The sequence below is a fragment of the Durio zibethinus genome, chromosome 6 (genome assembly GCF_047325235.1).
Source record: "Durio zibethinus cultivar Kanyao isolate XHJ-2024 chromosome 6, ASM4732523v1, whole genome shotgun sequence".
In the NCBI taxonomy this organism is placed as follows: domain Eukaryota; kingdom Viridiplantae; phylum Streptophyta; class Magnoliopsida; order Malvales; family Malvaceae; genus Durio; species Durio zibethinus.
The window spans coordinates 27324433-27341072 of NC_143167.1; the positions used below are offsets into that span (position 1 = coordinate 27324433).

At 35.0% G+C, this 16640-nt stretch overlaps 1 protein-coding gene and 1 pseudogene across 28 annotated transcripts; both read right to left on the reverse strand.

Annotated features, from left to right (window-relative positions):
- Positions 1-519: 519 nt before the first annotated feature.
- On the reverse strand, positions 520-3736 carry LOC149518522 (putative glycerol-3-phosphate transporter 5 pseudogene; annotated as a pseudogene). Its single transcript, XR_016342585.1, has 3 exons — positions 3661-3736; positions 1575-2479; positions 520-1217 (listed from the first exon to the last, which is right to left on the reverse strand). The product of XR_016342585.1 is annotated as a putative glycerol-3-phosphate transporter 5 pseudogene (transcript).
- LOC111286494 (ubiquitin-like domain-containing protein CIP73) lies at positions 3598-16307 on the reverse strand. 27 transcript variants are annotated; one of them, XM_089762487.1, is made up of 20 exons: positions 16072-16307; positions 14882-14962; positions 14625-14737; positions 13683-13891; positions 12984-13128; positions 11644-12310; positions 11274-11354; positions 8551-8666; positions 8378-8449; positions 7850-8008; positions 7635-7704; positions 7357-7535; positions 6990-7154; positions 6830-6901; positions 6616-6745; positions 6115-6534; positions 5737-5772; positions 5049-5428; positions 4766-4843; positions 3598-3900 (listed from the first exon to the last, which is right to left on the reverse strand). In XM_089762487.1, the coding sequence occupies exons 6-20, from the start codon at positions 11759-11761 to the stop codon at positions 3799-3801; spliced, it is 2178 nt and encodes a 725-aa protein (XP_089618613.1). In that variant the 5' UTR covers positions 11762-12310; positions 12984-13128; positions 13683-13891; positions 14625-14737; positions 14882-14962; positions 16072-16307; the 3' UTR covers positions 3598-3798. The 27 variants fall into 27 exon arrangements, with proteins under 27 accessions (XP_089618613.1, XP_089618623.1, XP_089618621.1 ...); XM_089762497.1 differs by lacking the exons at positions 14625-14737; positions 14882-14962 and adding an exon at positions 10134-10185 and having other exon boundaries at positions 11644-11761; XM_089762495.1 differs by lacking the exons at positions 13683-13891; positions 14625-14737 and adding an exon at positions 10134-10185 and having other exon boundaries at positions 11644-11761.
- Positions 16308-16640: the final 333 nt, after the last annotated feature.

Sequence of the window (16640 nt, forward strand, 5' to 3'; positions counted from 1 at the left end):
TTGATATACAATGCGTGCTATGCCACTAAATGCATCCAAATCTAGCATTGCATACCAGCACGGAAATGACTGATTGCATGCACATGTTTGCATGATCACACATAGTGACATATCATGACAGTAAAAAGAAATCCTCCAAAGTTTCATGAACTTTAGACATGTAGGATCAATTTCTGATCTGGTTACATATTTATCTAGGTAATCATCTCCTAGCCGACAGGCGCCAAACACCATCTTTCTTAAAAAAAAATCATCTTTAACACCATTTTTTATTGTACAAAACAAGAGATGAATGTTTCCATTGTTAATCTTCGTCTTTACCAAGACAAAAGATGCCAAAAGCACCTGGCTCCGAACCCAGTTCGCTTACTTATAAAAGATGAGCAGATGAGAGCTAAGATTTTAGAACACAGATAAAGAGCATTTTTAAGAGTACAAACTTAGTTCTAGTATATATATACATAAAAACCGGAATGAAGTTCATTCTAAAAAAAAAATAAAAATCTTTGTAGCTATAAGTGAATTTTAAGATTTTCCGTTTATTAAAAGAATGGGATACAATATAAGCCATAGGTATAGTGAACAAAAAACTTTTACATCACAGGTTGTATCCTATTGAGGTCATCTTCTATGGGTACAAAAGACAATAACAGTTAATGCCCTGAAAAACTGCATCAACTTGCGGTCAACTACTCCAGAGCGCTTTCCCCTCATTTACCATCCCTTCAATCTCGGTTTTTGCAACACGAATCAAGAACAAACTAGCAAAGAATGTAGCAACAATAAGCATAAGGAATACACTATTCCAACCCCTAGTGGATATATACCCAGCCAAAAGGGGCCCAAGAGCCACCCCAACAGAGCCAGTACCATCTATGATTGCAGTCACTGTAGCTAATGCACGAGAGTTACCTTTAATCAAGTCCTGGGCACCAAGATCAGCAGCAACAGCTGTAATGATTAGTGAATAAGGGCCATTCACTAGCAACCCAGAGAGAAACTTCAATGCAATATTGTAACCACAGAGACAATCCCATAAACCCGGTACAAAATGAGTGCTGGAATTGATAGTAATAATAAAGTAACTGAAGTAACTGCTCGATCTTCAATGATATCTGAAATGAAACCTGCCATCACCCCACCAAAGACTCCTCCAATATCGAATACTGTAGAAAGGATCCCAGCAGTTTTATGTGACAAAAGCACTCCCGCAACAGCTGCAAGTCTAACACGAATTTGTGATAAATATAAGCTATTTTAGCTATTTAAAGAGCAATAATAGATTCAAACATCTAAAGCATGCTCAGGCTCCACAGCATATCACCCTATAAAAAATAATCTGTGATAAGGCTATTAAATGCATTTCAGGCTATTGGCAAAAATAATGCTAGGATGAGTTTTATTAGTATATGAAATTCTTAACTTAAAATTAATAGTGACAATTATAAATTATGCCCCCCTTTCACAAAGGCTCATTCATTGAGATTGCTTACTGTAGGAATTTTCTAGTGTATATCCTAAAAATACCGAAATTTAATCTTGTAATAATAATCACATCAAATAATAACAAGTACCTGTGTGCCTTATGTAGAAGGGTAATCAATACAGAAATGTATATGCCACCTACTTCGGAAAGAACGGGCAGAAAGCAAATGGTGCCACACCTGGCAACCTCCAGCCTCCAAGAATCCAATGGCAGCCAAAGAATCAAAATCCTCGTTCTCAAGCAGCCCTGCTGCCTCTGAAGCCTGTTTTTCTAAATTCCCAACACTTTCTCCCTCCATATTCAGCTCAATCTCCTTCCCAGGCGCCTACATCTCAAACCCCAAATTATCAGGTCTTGCAACTAAAAAACAAAGAACCAAAAGCTCAACTATAATAACTAAAAGACCAACCCCAGCCAAACTCCAAAACCCCAGAAGCCACAACAGAACCAATAATGTTCCCAACAAAAGTATGTGAATTCCAAATCCCCATAATCAACCCTCTCTTCTCTTTCCCAAACCAATTCCCACAACAGCGACCACAAAAGGCCAACCTATAGATTGAAAAACCCCACAAACAACTTGAACTCCCATAAAATAACCCAATAAATGAACATCAAACCAATAACCAAACCCGAAAATTATCGTAAAAAGGCCACTACCTATCATTCCAAATACAAGAAACAACCTTAAATCAATCCTATCACCTACATGTCCTGCAAAATACACTCTGTGGCATATGATGATAAAAATGCAAGATCAAGTTCACCGAGCCGGTGGGTTCTTTCCGGTCCGTTAAACAGAGCCCATCCAGAATCGGTTGAGCTTGAATTTGATTGAATTGTGGGTTGAGGATGCTTTTTACAACGCTGGGGGTTTGCGGGAAGCGTGGAAAGAGGCGTAGGCTAAGAAAGTGAGGATTAAGATGTAGATTTGATGGAAGAATAGGGGTTTCTGTGGGGGTTTTAGGGTTGGGAAAAGGGTGAACACTGGAGCTTATGCTCAGGGTTTTAAATTGCATTGTGAAAAAAAAAATGATCTTCCAAATCTGAAACTCTTTCAACACTAAACTTTTTGGATGTGATTCAAAAGGAAGAAGAAAATGTGATCTGGGAACAAATTATGGGAAGTATAAACGATAGTACTAAATAAAAATGTACAAATATTTATTAAAAAAAAAAGAGTTTGATTAGAGATGAAGAAAATTTGGATTTTAGGACAAGACACCAGACAAAGTAGTTTTTTGAAGCACCTGTCTGGTACCTGAATCTGAGAAGGCCGTTTACGTACAACGTCAAACAAAAATCTGAGTCTATTTATGAATTATTTGTGAAACATTTTGTTTGTTAATTTTTTTATATAAATAAATTAAACATAATCAAATTTCGTTATGTTCATTATTCATTTATTTAATTAAGAAAATTTAAAATATTATTCATAATTATTTATTAAATTTAATAACTAAATAAACAATAATTAAACTTATTCATGAATTATTTATCTTTTTTTAGTTTACAATCCTAATTTCTACTAACCTAATAATATAATAGTAATTTCTTAAAAGATTTTTCTTTTTCCTTTTGACAATTTTTACTTGAAAAGGGTATAAAAACTTTAGCAATTGGTTAGATTTTAAGTTAGATTTTTATACATAGGTTGAAGCAAAAGATGATAGTGAATGAATTAGACTTTCTCTAAACTTTTGAGCCATTGGGGTTTTAATTTTAAAATATAAAGGACTGTTTAAATTGTAGATTCCTCTCCCCCCCCCCCCCCCCCCCCCAAGATGTTCTTTATTACTTGCATTAGAGTAGAAATTTTAGCAGTATTTCGGACAGAGCCAAAGCCATGTCATAAACGATGCTGGACTTTTCATTACAAAGGTCAAGAAAAGCAAGATGGTAGAGAGGCTTTCTTCATGGTTGCATGGTTGATATTTGACACTCAAAACATATATGGTTAAAAGCAAGATCTCCCCATAACATTACAGTTCTACCTTTAACGAGCTTAGAGATTAAAATGAAATAGAGATACTGCTTTTGACGCAATTTTGTATGTACAAAAATAAAGTAGGGAATGGAAAGCCATAGATGCTCCAGATGATTGATGCGGATAGAAAGAAAGGTAAAGTCCATTTCAAAGCCATAAAAGAAATATAATTACTACAACGTTATACAATTCAAAAACCCAAAAAGCTGTACCAACACATTCCCTATATCATTTCTCATTTGCAATAAAAAGAAAAACACCATGGTATATCACATTTAACATTAAAAGTCATGCCGCTGTTCATACCACGAAGCAATCACGAATTTCATAACCATGGCAAGATGTTTAATCCTCCATCTCTTGAAATGTTACTCCGTCTGCAACAAAAAGCCATTTCCTCGGTATGTGATTGACAAATAGTTAACATCTGATATTCCAAAAAAAAATGTTTCCAGACTCGTCATTACATCTAACACCCAATCCAACTCACCTTTCATATTCTTCCATGGAATAAAATTTTACAATGTATTGCTTAGACTATGCTTGCATTCTATGTACATGTTTTCAGTACCTACATTGACTCGAAAGAAAGAACTCCTGGAATTCATCTAAAGAATAAACCCGGTTGCAACAAATTTTAGACAAATACACTTTTAAATATCAAAGTGAATATATCTCACCATGCTAATTTTTGCTGACTCCACTAACCTTAAATATTCCTCTTTTACATGCTGTTTCAAATAGTATATTTAGACTTTCATATAAATTGTGCAGCATTTTCAGTTGTTAGCTTGTCTAGAAATACACCGATCTCTGTCTTTAATTGTTCTATACTCAAAACAATAATAATTACATGCTTAAAATCTTTTAGCTATTCAAGAGCTTAAAAGATAAGGTAGTGATAATAATCAGAAATTCATACTAAATTTGTCAAACTAACAATCTTGCTGTTGACAAGTTATTTATGAAATGTTTTTTGTACCATTCAAGCAAACACATCTAAACTGCCTTAACCAAGCTTCTTATGTTCTAATATGCAATACCATATAGACGTAATTCATGGCCCACAACCTCCATATATTATAAATAAAAAACAGGACAGAGATCAGGCAGATGTGACGCACTATAGAAAGAAATAATCAAGAGAACATTGTTAATTGAATTACCAGATGGACTAATCTACAAGGTCTTTTCAATAATTTCTAAGTGAGACACAAGAAAAAGTTAATGGGGAATATGATAAAAGGCAAAAGAAGAAGACAGATGAGACAATATAAATTCAGAACCAGTACCTTCTGACGTTTTGAGTTTGGTGGGTTTGGTTCAGAGTCACTTGTTCTGCGTGAATTCCCAGTACTAGAGTTCTCAGCCTGCAAATACTGCAGCATTTAGCATCCTTATTGTTGACTTTAACATTATATTTTATTTTATCCCAATTGCTATACTTTCATCAACTCTTCATCCATATTAGATCATGGAAAGGATTAGCAAGACTCAAACAAACAAGCAGCCCGCGGGTCAGACCTTACAAATGTGGCCACTACAAAAATAACCAAGGACAAGAAGCATGCTTACCTGGGTGGAAGTATTTGCTTCTTCTGTAGGCACAGTACTTTGTTGTGAACCCGCATGCTGAGATACATATGGCATGATCTGATGAAGCAAATTTGATAAAAACACCCCTTGATCGGTACTTCTTGGCTCAGCGGCTGGAGCATCACTGGATGTTCCCGCTTGCTCCTGGACAGAATCTGTAGCTGTTCCTTGTAAACTCGCTTCCTCTACCTGGATTTCACCACCAGGGAAAATTCCCCTAAGAAACTGAAGAATACTACTAGGAATTTGTCTCTCAGAGTCTTGGTTGTTTGGAGTCCTGCCAGCTGCTAGAATGCTGATATTGACACTGCGTGTATTGGATCGCTCCTGTTGTCTAGAATTAGCACTTGGTAATAAACCTACAACAAGAAGAAATTTAGTGGTCAGTTCCTGAAAGGTATCCCTCTTGGTCAACTTAACCTTTTCTTTTCCATCTTTTTTCTCTTTTGGCTTATCTTTTGGTCAATTGACACAGAATCTTTCAAACTGCAGAAACTAACAAGAAGAGATGTGGCAAAATGAAGCAACATGGAAATGTGTATGGTAATATTAATGATGTAGCATTCGAGCTACTTGGTAATATCCTTAAAATGTGAAGAAGAAAGAAAGTTGTCCTCAGATAAAAGGACTAGAAGTTATGTATTTTCCAAACAGCTTTTTTGCATACCTTGTGAGGAAATTTGGGAAGCACATAAACAGTTTCCTAAATAAGAAATTTAAAAACAATGAATAAAACAGTTTTCTCAATAAGAAATTTAAAAACTATGAATAAAATAAAAAGGAAAAAGGAACAACAAACAACCTGCGGACATCATTGAGGAAAGTACAGCACTATGAATAAAGGAAGCCCATTTTCCACATGGGGACGCAGAAGGCTCCCACCACGGTAGGAGTGGCATTGAACAATAATTTCCAATAGCACAATATCAACAAAAAATGGTTCTAAGTTTTGTCACAAAAAATACAAGTGCATAACACCAAGTTTTATTCATATGAGAACATCCAACCTCACTAGTATGTTGAGGTGCAGGATTTATCATATTACCATCTCTTGCAGACTCTTCCAAACTTTGATTTTGCATTGCAGATTCAGGAATAGGATGCTGCTCAGATTGAGCACCAGGGGACAGATGCTCACCAGATGCTTGAGATCCCCGTTCACCACTCACATGTCCAGGAGCGATGTGCTGGAACCTTCCAAGCAATGGGTAGTATAATCCCACAGAATTACCAGAAGAATCTGAAGGTAAGCGACCCAAGGGGGCAGGTACAGCTGCAACCATTGTTCTAATAGGCACTACCCTCACTCCTGATTCTCCAGCAAAAGATGGAGCATCTGAGACCCTTGAAGTTGTTTGAGTGCTACGATTCTCACTGCCAGAACCCATCGATGGGTTCCTTTGGCCTTGTTGTGTGGTATGGGGAGATTCCTCTTGAATTATATTGGGTGTTGCCATTGATGAACCTTATGGTACGTACACTATCAGTCTTTGGCCAGAAAGAAAGTAATTCATATCAAACAACAGAAAGTAGCCATATAACACACCTCTTCGTATTTGTATATCAATACGCCTAGGAAGAATCCCTGTCCCAAGTCCATTAACCAAACCAGATCCAGGCTGCACAGTTCCCATAGGGATGGTACCAAAGCTAGTTCCTGGTTGAAATGGAAAAGCCTAAACAAATACAGATAAATCAGCACAAATTAAAAATCCTTTACATCAAATAAGAAGGTTTTGGATAAGCTGTTAGAGCATTGCCTGAACCATGAGAGGGTTTGGACCAGAAGGGGATATGAAAACTGCAGGTCCAGCATTAACAACGGCTTCAGACTGCAAAAGAAATAAGATATAGCAACATAGAGCATAAATGATGTCAAAAAGAGTTAAATCTCATGGATTTAGACTGAAATTATCTTACTGGTGTTTGACCTAAGCGTAGTGTCATGGTTGTACGACCAAGCTCAAGCAAAAGTGAGCCTAGGCTCTGTAGTAGAATGCCAGTTCTCCATGCATTCGACTGTGCACTCAGCCGTGCCGAGGGGTCAGTCACATTTCCTTGATCCTCCAGTTGCCTTGCAAGTTGCTGCCCATAGGCATAATAAAACAAAATATTGAGAACTCAAAAAGGAAAAAAAATCTACAAGGCCATGACAAACAACACCCTCCCCCACCCATACACTCTTTTCCTCCACAAGCCAATTCTTCACACCTCAATCAACAAGGAATGCTGTCACATATACAGGTAAACTTTAAGAAAGTGAGAAAAAAAGTATTTAAGGACACACTTGTAGATATTCTCCAGCTTGTTCAATGAGCATTTGCCTGGTAGAGTGTAACACTGCTGCCAAAGATGCAGGTGTTGGAAGACCTTCCCGTATAGTCCCTGAATTTGATGCAGGGTTAGAATCTCTATCTCCAGTCCTGCTCATGGAAGCTGTCTGAGGATCATTTCCCCCAGCTCTACCTGGCAGTCAAATGAGTTGCATATCATCAATGAAACAGTATTCTTTAGAGTAACTAACATAGATAATATAATCACATTTTTTGACAAAGGAAAACTAACCCATGCCATCAAATTCATGCCTCATATGACTCAGATACTGAGACAAAGTAGCCAAAGAATCAGGAATTACCTACAAATATGAACAACATGAAGAATATAATAACTTAAGCACAAAAATAGGCATGCCATAAGATTTATTTCATACAGAATAGCATATCCACTGGGCCCATAAAAAGAGAGACAAATTAGTAAGAAGTAAGGTATTCCAAACTCACAGGAGGCTGCAGAGACCCCAAGGAAACTGCTGCTGGAAGTCCAAAAGCACTATGTGCTCTATCAGATTGACTCATGCTAGCTTGTTCAGTTTGAGCCTGAGATGAATCTGGCATGCCAATACCACCAGATGTTCTTTCCAGTCTTTGTGAACCATGTTCCTTTGGTATCCAACAACACCCAAGAAGTAAGTTCATATGAATATAGGCAAGCATAAAGATGAATACAGCTATTACAACATCTTAAAACCTTTCAATTTTGGAAAAACATAAACCAAACTTTTCCAAGATCTCTAAGATATTGTCAAAATTTGATCCTGTTAATCCATGGCCTCAAATGGACCTCTGAAAACTAGAATTTTGAATTTTGACTCTCGTGGATCCCTTTTTTAAGCTATTTGTTATATGCCAATGCAGTCGAAAGCTTACACAAATATTTTCATTATATATCAGAGCAACAATAAACTAAGAAAAGTTCAACTATTAAAATAACTGTCATTACGTTTTGAAAATTGAAAAATTAAGACTTACCCTGACATCACCCCCAATATTGCCACTTGTCATATTTGCAAATCCAAAAGAGCCAAGAACGGCAGAGACAATCTGCTCAGAAGGATAAAAGAAAATTAAAATTAAGAAATCATAGTAAAAAAGTATATTTCCCCTGTAAAAATATTCTCCATCACATCCAGTTGCAAACTTACCCGACTGATTTCAGGAGGAACTCCATCTCCTTGATCAGGCACATTAAAAGTTTCTATCACAACACTTGGGACATGATTACTATGACCACGGCTTGTACCTGATCCAGGATCATTTGCTGCAAATAATAATGCTAAATGTTAATAACTAAATCTGAACGGGCTCTGTTCCCCCTTTCTAGAAACATATGCAATGCACAACAAATTAGTATTACATATTATCAAAAAATATATATATTAAGAACACTTCTTGGATAACTCAAATAATAAGATGATGTCAGTCAACATCAGCGAGCAAAACAGTTAGAAGTCCTCAAGCCCTCAAAAGGATACACATAAAAAAGGCTTCATCTTATCCCAACAAACCTCATTGCTTCTGGAAAACCTCATTTTCTTCCACTCATGATACTACCAGTGTCTCTACCGCAAAGGCAACATTTTCAACAAAGTTGATGGAAACGTTGTCCAATAATTTTTTGATTATAGATATTGCCCCAGTCTTAACCAGAATGCCATAACTTCAAATATGAAAGATGTTGCATGATTAGAAAATGTACAAGACATAAAGAGCATAACTAAGCATGTTACAGAGTTATTCAGTCATGATTCTGATAGCATTTCCGTAGTGAAAAAATATATTAACCACATTTCTATGACTTTGCCCCAGTCTTAACCAGAATGCTATAACTTCGAAAATGAGAGATATTGCATGGTTAGAAAATATGCAGGACATAGAGAGCATAACTAAGCAAGTTACACAGTTATTCAGTCACAATTCTGATAGCATTCTTGTGGTGAGTGTATTGACACTATGTCCCAATATATTCTACAGCCACTTCAAGATGCTAAGATAGCACTTTCATATTGCATGTGTACATCATACAAAAAAGGATAATAGACTCAGACTATCATTAACAAATAAAGACTTAAGTTCTTTTCAGGTTAAACCAATAGCTGAACTGAAAGTAAAATAGGAGCTGATTGAGGCCCCAAAAAAATAAGCTGAAAAAGTTAGTAGCTTGCACATGATTAGCTCTTAAATGAATTTCTATTTCTTTTCTGGTCAAGAAAGAATGGTGGCTTAGTGAAAATAATTAGTCCCTCTACATGCTTATGATCTCACTGATTCACCCATCACCGGTATGTGAGCTCCTCGCTAATTGTCAGAGGACTACAAAGGGGCTAAAGAGAGCAAAGTGAGCATTATGACAGCAACTGAAACTGAAGAACATGTAAGCTGATTTTGTATAATCTTGTTGGGGACAACCAACTTGTATAATGAGCAAAGTGAGCATTATAATCTTGTTATAAACTAAAAATCCGATCATCTATATAACTTTTCCTCTGAGTATTTGATGATGTACACTTTAATAAGCAAGAAGGAAGAATTAGAATGTATAATTTGTTAAATTTCTTACTAATAGTGGGAGAAATATACAAACTATAAGGCTTTCAAGGCAAAACTTAATACCTGTCCCTATTGATATAAGCTATTACAAGACTACCAAAGCTAAAAAGTAACCATTTAATTTACATGTTAAAAGTTTAACTGAACATAATAAAAACAGTGCACAAGTTTCCCACACCATGGCCCTTGGGAGAGTCAAATGTAGGCAGCATTAACCCCCGCTTCACAGGCTGTTGCAATAATTTGTAACCATGACCTCCAAGTCACAATACACGTAAGAGTGCTGAGGATGGAATGATTATTTCCTCAAGAAAAAAAAAATCTGAGCAATAAAAGGTACTTAAAAGGTGTAATCCTGTCTAGTACCGAACAACAAGAAGTCAACAAGTCCATTTAGATGATATTTGGTTGGACAAATAGTCTTCATTGTTTAATATTATTATAAAAAGTCTTTGTGTAATATTCAAAAGCTATTAATTGTTGAACATAGGTATTATTAATTATTCAACATTTGATGCTCTACCATATAGAACAAAAATAGTAGCATAGAATTCTTTGTTTTTAGGTGCAAACCACAAAGGTTGCTATAGTGTTTCTGTCCTGTAAGGTTTCAAAAACAGCAAAGAAAATGAAGAAATTATTATGATTCTACTTGCTTGGCATTCTTTCATAAATTTCAATTTTATAATTCAATAAGGAAATAAGTATAAGTATCCTTACAGAAGCTAGATTAGTGGGCAGGTACTTTTACACATGTTTCTTCTAACATTTGCAGAAACACCAATCAAAGGACTTTCTTATAAAGCCTATGATGTTTCTTATGAGGTCATGCACTTGCCAGACCAAGGTTAAATGATCAAATGGAAGCTTTCGTAACCACTAACATGAAAGTAAGCATATGAAAAAGGAAAATTGTGTACGCGTGTGTGGGTGGGTGGGGAGGGGATGTGGAGGAGGAGGCATGCCCTATATTGCAAAACCACATATTATGCCCAACAGATAATAATACAGAACATAGAACTCTTTACTGGCCAACACTTTGTTTCAAAAATGTATGTGGCAAACGGTAAAGAAAACTAGCTTTTGTAAGGAATTGCATATTGAGTTGAACACTTCAAACATGTCAAGCATTAATTAGGTCCAATACCAGTAATCCATCAAATTTAAAGCTACTAGCAAAGGACAAAAAGTCTTTTGCTTTAATAAAACTGGAGCATACAGCCCATGTAATTTTTTTTGCTTTTCTGAAAGGAATGAGTTCATGCAATTTTTGTACCAAAATAAAAATAAGGATAATGGATCCTAAAAGTAGCAAAACCTGAATGATTAGGTGAGCCATCAGATGATGGTGGAACCGGTTGCCTGACCACCAGGTGCAAGGTGTGACCATCCTCGACATCTACCTCAAGTTAAGAAACGCAGCTCAAATTCTAAATGAGAACAGATAATTATAAAGCAAAAATCCAGAATGCAATCCCAGTTTCTATTCAGCAACCAATAATTAGCAGGCAAAAAAAAGTATGTCTAAAACCGATTAACATTTAGTTACATTGTAAACAATAATACATGGCTACCCGAAAACAGTAGCGACAATAAATAAAAAAGGAACAACTTCTTACCTAAGAAATTCAATAAAATCTGATAGTTACTTTACAAATGAATACGAATATTAAAAAGAAAATGGATACGGTATGCAGAAAGTAGTTGGTCATCTTTTAGAACTTTTCCACGACAGATTAATCGTTGTTGCTCTGATAACACACCAGTTACAGAAGCAATCTGTTCTTTTAGAGCAGGAACTGGCATCTGTATGATATTCAGAGACAAGAAACAACAAATTGAAGCACAAATGTTAAACAATTCCTCATGTAAAATCTAGAACAAATAGACTAGTATTAGTGGCAAGCCAATCAGAAGGAAATTAAAACATACAAGATTAGAAAACCTCAACTACCCACATAAAATACCAGATTCCATTAAGTAAAATGCATGGTAACCTATGAAGCACCAACACGGCTACAACCTCAACGTATTCGTGTTGGATACATATCCAACACGGACATGTGTACGACACACCCGGATACATATCTGACTGGACACCTTAGAAAATTAGAAAAACAAAATTTTTATTTTGGATATGGTGTGGACATGGCAATGAAAGGTTAAAACATTTTTGGCTACCAGCAGTGAAGGCACAAATGGTTATTCTCATTGTTTACTCAGCAGAGAAATAAAAGAAATAAAAGAGGAGAGGGAAACATGAGAATAAAGCAATCTTCCTTTTCTTTTAGCCCCAGATGGAGCTGATCAAATGGGAAGAAGATAAATGGCTCTCTGTTCAACCACGACCAGCCGCTGGTTTAAAAAGAAAGAGAATATGGGTCAAATAGGAGTTTGATTAAAGAAAGAGAACAGGGTATTATAACGGATCAAATAACATATTGAGTTGGGTTGGATTGCTAATATTTTGAGCTAATTGGGCCAGATTTATTTATAATAATCCAATATAATTATAAATTATCATAAAATTTAGCAACTGCAAAATATTTTTTTAAAAGAAGATTTTAGTGAACTGTTGGTTATTTTTCATTCAAAATTAACAAACTAATATAATATATACATATTAATGTATATTTATGATTTTTTAATTGGCGTGTCCTGCTGTGTCATGTCCTAATTTTTTAAAAATTGCCGTATTGCTGTGTCTCTTGTGTCATATCTGTATCCTGTGTCGGTATCCGTGCTTCCTAGATGGTAACTTTAGGAAGCTATCATATCAACGTTGTTGTTAACTGCTAATAGCAAAACTAGAGTACATGCTTACAGTACCAATTCAAGCTGTTCAAGAAATGAAGAAAAGATTTTATGCAAAGTCCAAGATTTGCCAAAAGAAAGCTGGACAGAAGAACTTCCAAGTACCATAGGCATTAACAAATTGTAATTGGTTAACTGAGCCACATCTCAATCGAACACAAATACACTATCAGAACTGGGGTTCGATCATGACAAAAAAGAGTGAGTAATTTACCTGTTTATCCACTCTCAAAGTATAAGTCTGAGAGTCCAATGTTTTTATTTTTATTTCTATTGTGGTCTCAGCACCATCAGTTTCAGTTACTCTTGGAACGTTATCAGCACCAGTGCTTCCCATGTTCCTCTGACCACACAGATGCCTGTAATGAAGAAACAAAATGAAACTCTTATAGGAGGCAGAAATAATCTTTTATATTTAATGGAACAGCAAAAATAAGTTTCGTCATTACTATGTAAGAATTCACTAGAAATAACAGAAACAAAACAGCACATGGAAAAGTGAAATCAGCAAATATTTGCATTCTCTTCTCCATGAAAAACAGCCATACAACAACCTACTTAAGAAATTAAGTAAAGGACGCTTTCACCAAAATTGAAGTAGGTTGCCATCAATGAAAATTTCTATCTCTATTTTATTTTCTTCTACACCCCCATCTATAACAAACAAAAAGGTTTGTTTAGATTTTGGAGCAGGAAAAGAAAGGGTAGGGGAATGGTACCCTCTCCCTTGTTTGAGAAACATTTTAATGGCACAGAATGGATTCTTCATCAAAAGTTTTGTTTTGCACAGACAAAATTGCCATTTTTTTGGTGCAACAAATTGCCATTTAATATAAAATACAATTAAGAAGAAAATGTAAGTTATCATTTCCATGCTTTTCCACTCATCAGCCAAACTAGGTTAGTAAAATACCAAACTCCTTTCCCTCTTCTTTTTTAAGCAAATAAAACATGGGGAGCCTTATCTTCTGCTTTCCCCTTTTCTCCTCTTCCTCTGCTCTCTGTCCTTCCCCTTTGTACTTCCAAAGAGGCTGCAGCAGAGCTGTTACACATATGAAGTGTACAAACAAGAGAAGTACTAATGGCATTTGTGATGGAATTCAATCTCAAACTCAACACCATCTGCCCAGACACATGAAAAAGGCATTCTAATTAATTTTATGATCAATTTGTCTGTCATTACCATAAATTAAAGAGAGATAAATAACACATAATCTGAAAATGAGAAATCTTTAAAGCCCCAAATAGAGGATAAATAAAATCATGAATGGGAGAATTGACAAATGTTTCAAAGAGGCAGTTTTAATCAGATTTCACCAGAATTAATTTTGATTGTGACAAAAACAATTTACCTTTTTCACCAAAGGATAGAAATACCCCACATTCCAGTGGAGTGACACCGGATTAATGAAACTGACAGTGTCAATGATTTTAGTTTCATATGATGCTTAAATGCAAATCTCCTAGAATATTCCACATGCCAATGGCCATTATGTCAATTGTGCAATGCATGAATATTCTGGAATTCTTGTATGTAAAAAAAAAAATAAAAATAAACAAGATGGTAATCTCATTTATCTGAAAAAAAGGCGGTTTCCTTTTGAAAAATATCCTTTTTATATAAGATAGCTAGCTTATTTATTCTCAACAGATTTGCCGAAATTGATGATGAAGGGTCCTAAAATCAAATACAATTATGATGACAAGTACAAGCCAGCTCTTGTCTGTGATTTTCTAACATGTTTGAGGGAAATGAAAAAAGATGCAGAGGAAAAGATACAATAAGAAGCATAAAGAAAATATCATCATCAATTACCAAAAAAAAAACTATTTTCATCAACCAAAAATTCCTTACAGTTTAGGCAAAAACTTAGTTGGACCCAGAATCAAGGATTAATCACGTTGGTGGCAGAAACTAGACTATATCCTATTTGGTAAGTCAGGAAACTTTCCATGGCACATAATGATCTGCCAGAAATATTTGAAAAAAGAAAAAAAGCAGTGCAAAGAAATTGAGTTATAACCCACAATAAGAAAAACAAAATGAAACGCCATAGCTGATGTCATTAGTGCTAAAACCAAAACAAACAAATTTATTAAAAAAATTCTGACCAAGTGAAATGCTTAGGGATACTTGGCAATATTCTTTACGTTCTGTTCCAACTCTAATTGCTCTCACCACTTGACGAGTATCTAAGATTCAGTATCAGGAAATCAATTAGACACCATTTCAATAGCCAGTAAAGAAGTTGGCATTAACAATTGCATGGGATCATGAGAAGAGTTTTGAAATCCTTTTAGGCAATATCCATGAATGATTAGTGCTAGTCTCATCTCATCATAACAACAATGAACATGTTCATGTTCCACTATAATGTTCCTACCAAAAAACTTAAAAGCACATCCAACAGTATTTATAAACATCTGGAGGTTGTAATAAGTTCAAACAAAATGATATAAACAGCCTCAAGTAATAAATTCATAATTTCTTATACAAAAGCTCCAGTAAGCATATTGCTCATATAACTAAAATCCATTTGCAACTGCAAGAACTCAAATTCCATTTTTAACCTAAAAAAAATATCTTTCTAGGTCAGACATGCAGAAATACAAGCTAATTTCCATTCTCCAGATATGCTGAGCACAAACATTGATACAAAACATCAACCTATGCATTGTATTTTCGCAACCAAATGACAACAAAAATATATTTATGTTGATAAGAAAACAGTCTGGACCAATTAGAACACATGTGGCAACACAAAAATTGTTTAAACCTAGAGAAAGCAGCAGTAATCCATCATCACTCAACCCCATCCAACTAGACACCTTCTGATCACTTCCTAAGATCAACAAACTTCAAAGTCTGGTTTCTAATTACTTACATTCTTCCATAAACACCAAAGTTTTCAGCTTTAAGGGGCCGAAAATCATATAACAGAACTGTGACTAAAACCTTGAACAACAAAGCCAAAGAGCCAGTTCCAAAATTTTTATTCCTAGGCTTATACGCAAGCAACCAAAAAAATATTCAAACCCCCCAAAGTTACCCATATCCCCATTGATCAGTCCACAAGCAAGTTTAGGGTTTTATAAAATTCAAAAAAATGAAAACGAAAGGCACGACTTTTTTCGATTCTAATCCTCCAAGACAGACTAAAAACCAAAACTTTAAAGAACCCAAATTAAGACCCAAAATATATAAAAAAAAAAAAAAAAAACCAAATTACCTGATCAAAAAGGTAATTTTCATCAAACACAGACCAAATAACATAATTTGAAGTTACAAAGGAGAGATATACCTTGTTGAAGATTGAGGAAGGGAAGAGAGAGAGGTCTCTCAACTCTCAAACAAAGAGAAGGAGAAAACTGATAAAGAGAGAAAGAGATATAGCCAAAGGCAAATTAAATGGAAGTAATACCCTCTCTCTCGTCTCCCTTTGCCTCTTTTCTTTTCTCTCCTGATTTTTCACCCTTCTCTTTTGTGTTTTCTTAAGCTGCCGATGTATTATCTCTGTCTCTCCTTTTGTTACTGCTCAAGGCACGCATAAAGTTAGAGAGATTTTATTCACAATTTTTTTTAATTATTTAATTACTTTTTTTAATATCTTTTCAATTAAAAATTTTTAAATTTACGAATCGACAAACATTTAAAAATTTTTGAATTTATATATTTAAAAATTTAAAATTGTTATAAAATATTTTTTAATTAATTTTTTAACTTAAATGTAATTTTCTTAAAGCCTTCAGAATGCAAATATGAAAATTTTACAATTAAAATAAAAAATAATTAAATAATTTTTTTAAAAATAAAATGTATTGAGAAAAAATAAGGTAGGACCGTGGACTTACATTCACCCAAGTTTTAGAC

Bases quoted from the DNA above. Each gene is read 5' to 3' on its own strand.
- LOC111286494 (XM_022876495.2), bottom strand. From the start codon at position 13,106: ATGGGAAGCACTGGTGCTGATAACGTTCCAAGAGTAACTGAAACTGAT. The intron at 7,705-7,849 runs GTGAGTTTGGAA...TCATATTTGTAG, and splicing joins TGGGGTCTCTGCAGCCTCCT to GTAATTCCTGATTCTTTGGC. The intron at 4,844-5,048 runs GTAAGCATGCTT...CAGTATTTGCAG, and splicing joins AAGCAAATACTTCCACCCAG to GCTGAGAACTCTAGTACTGG.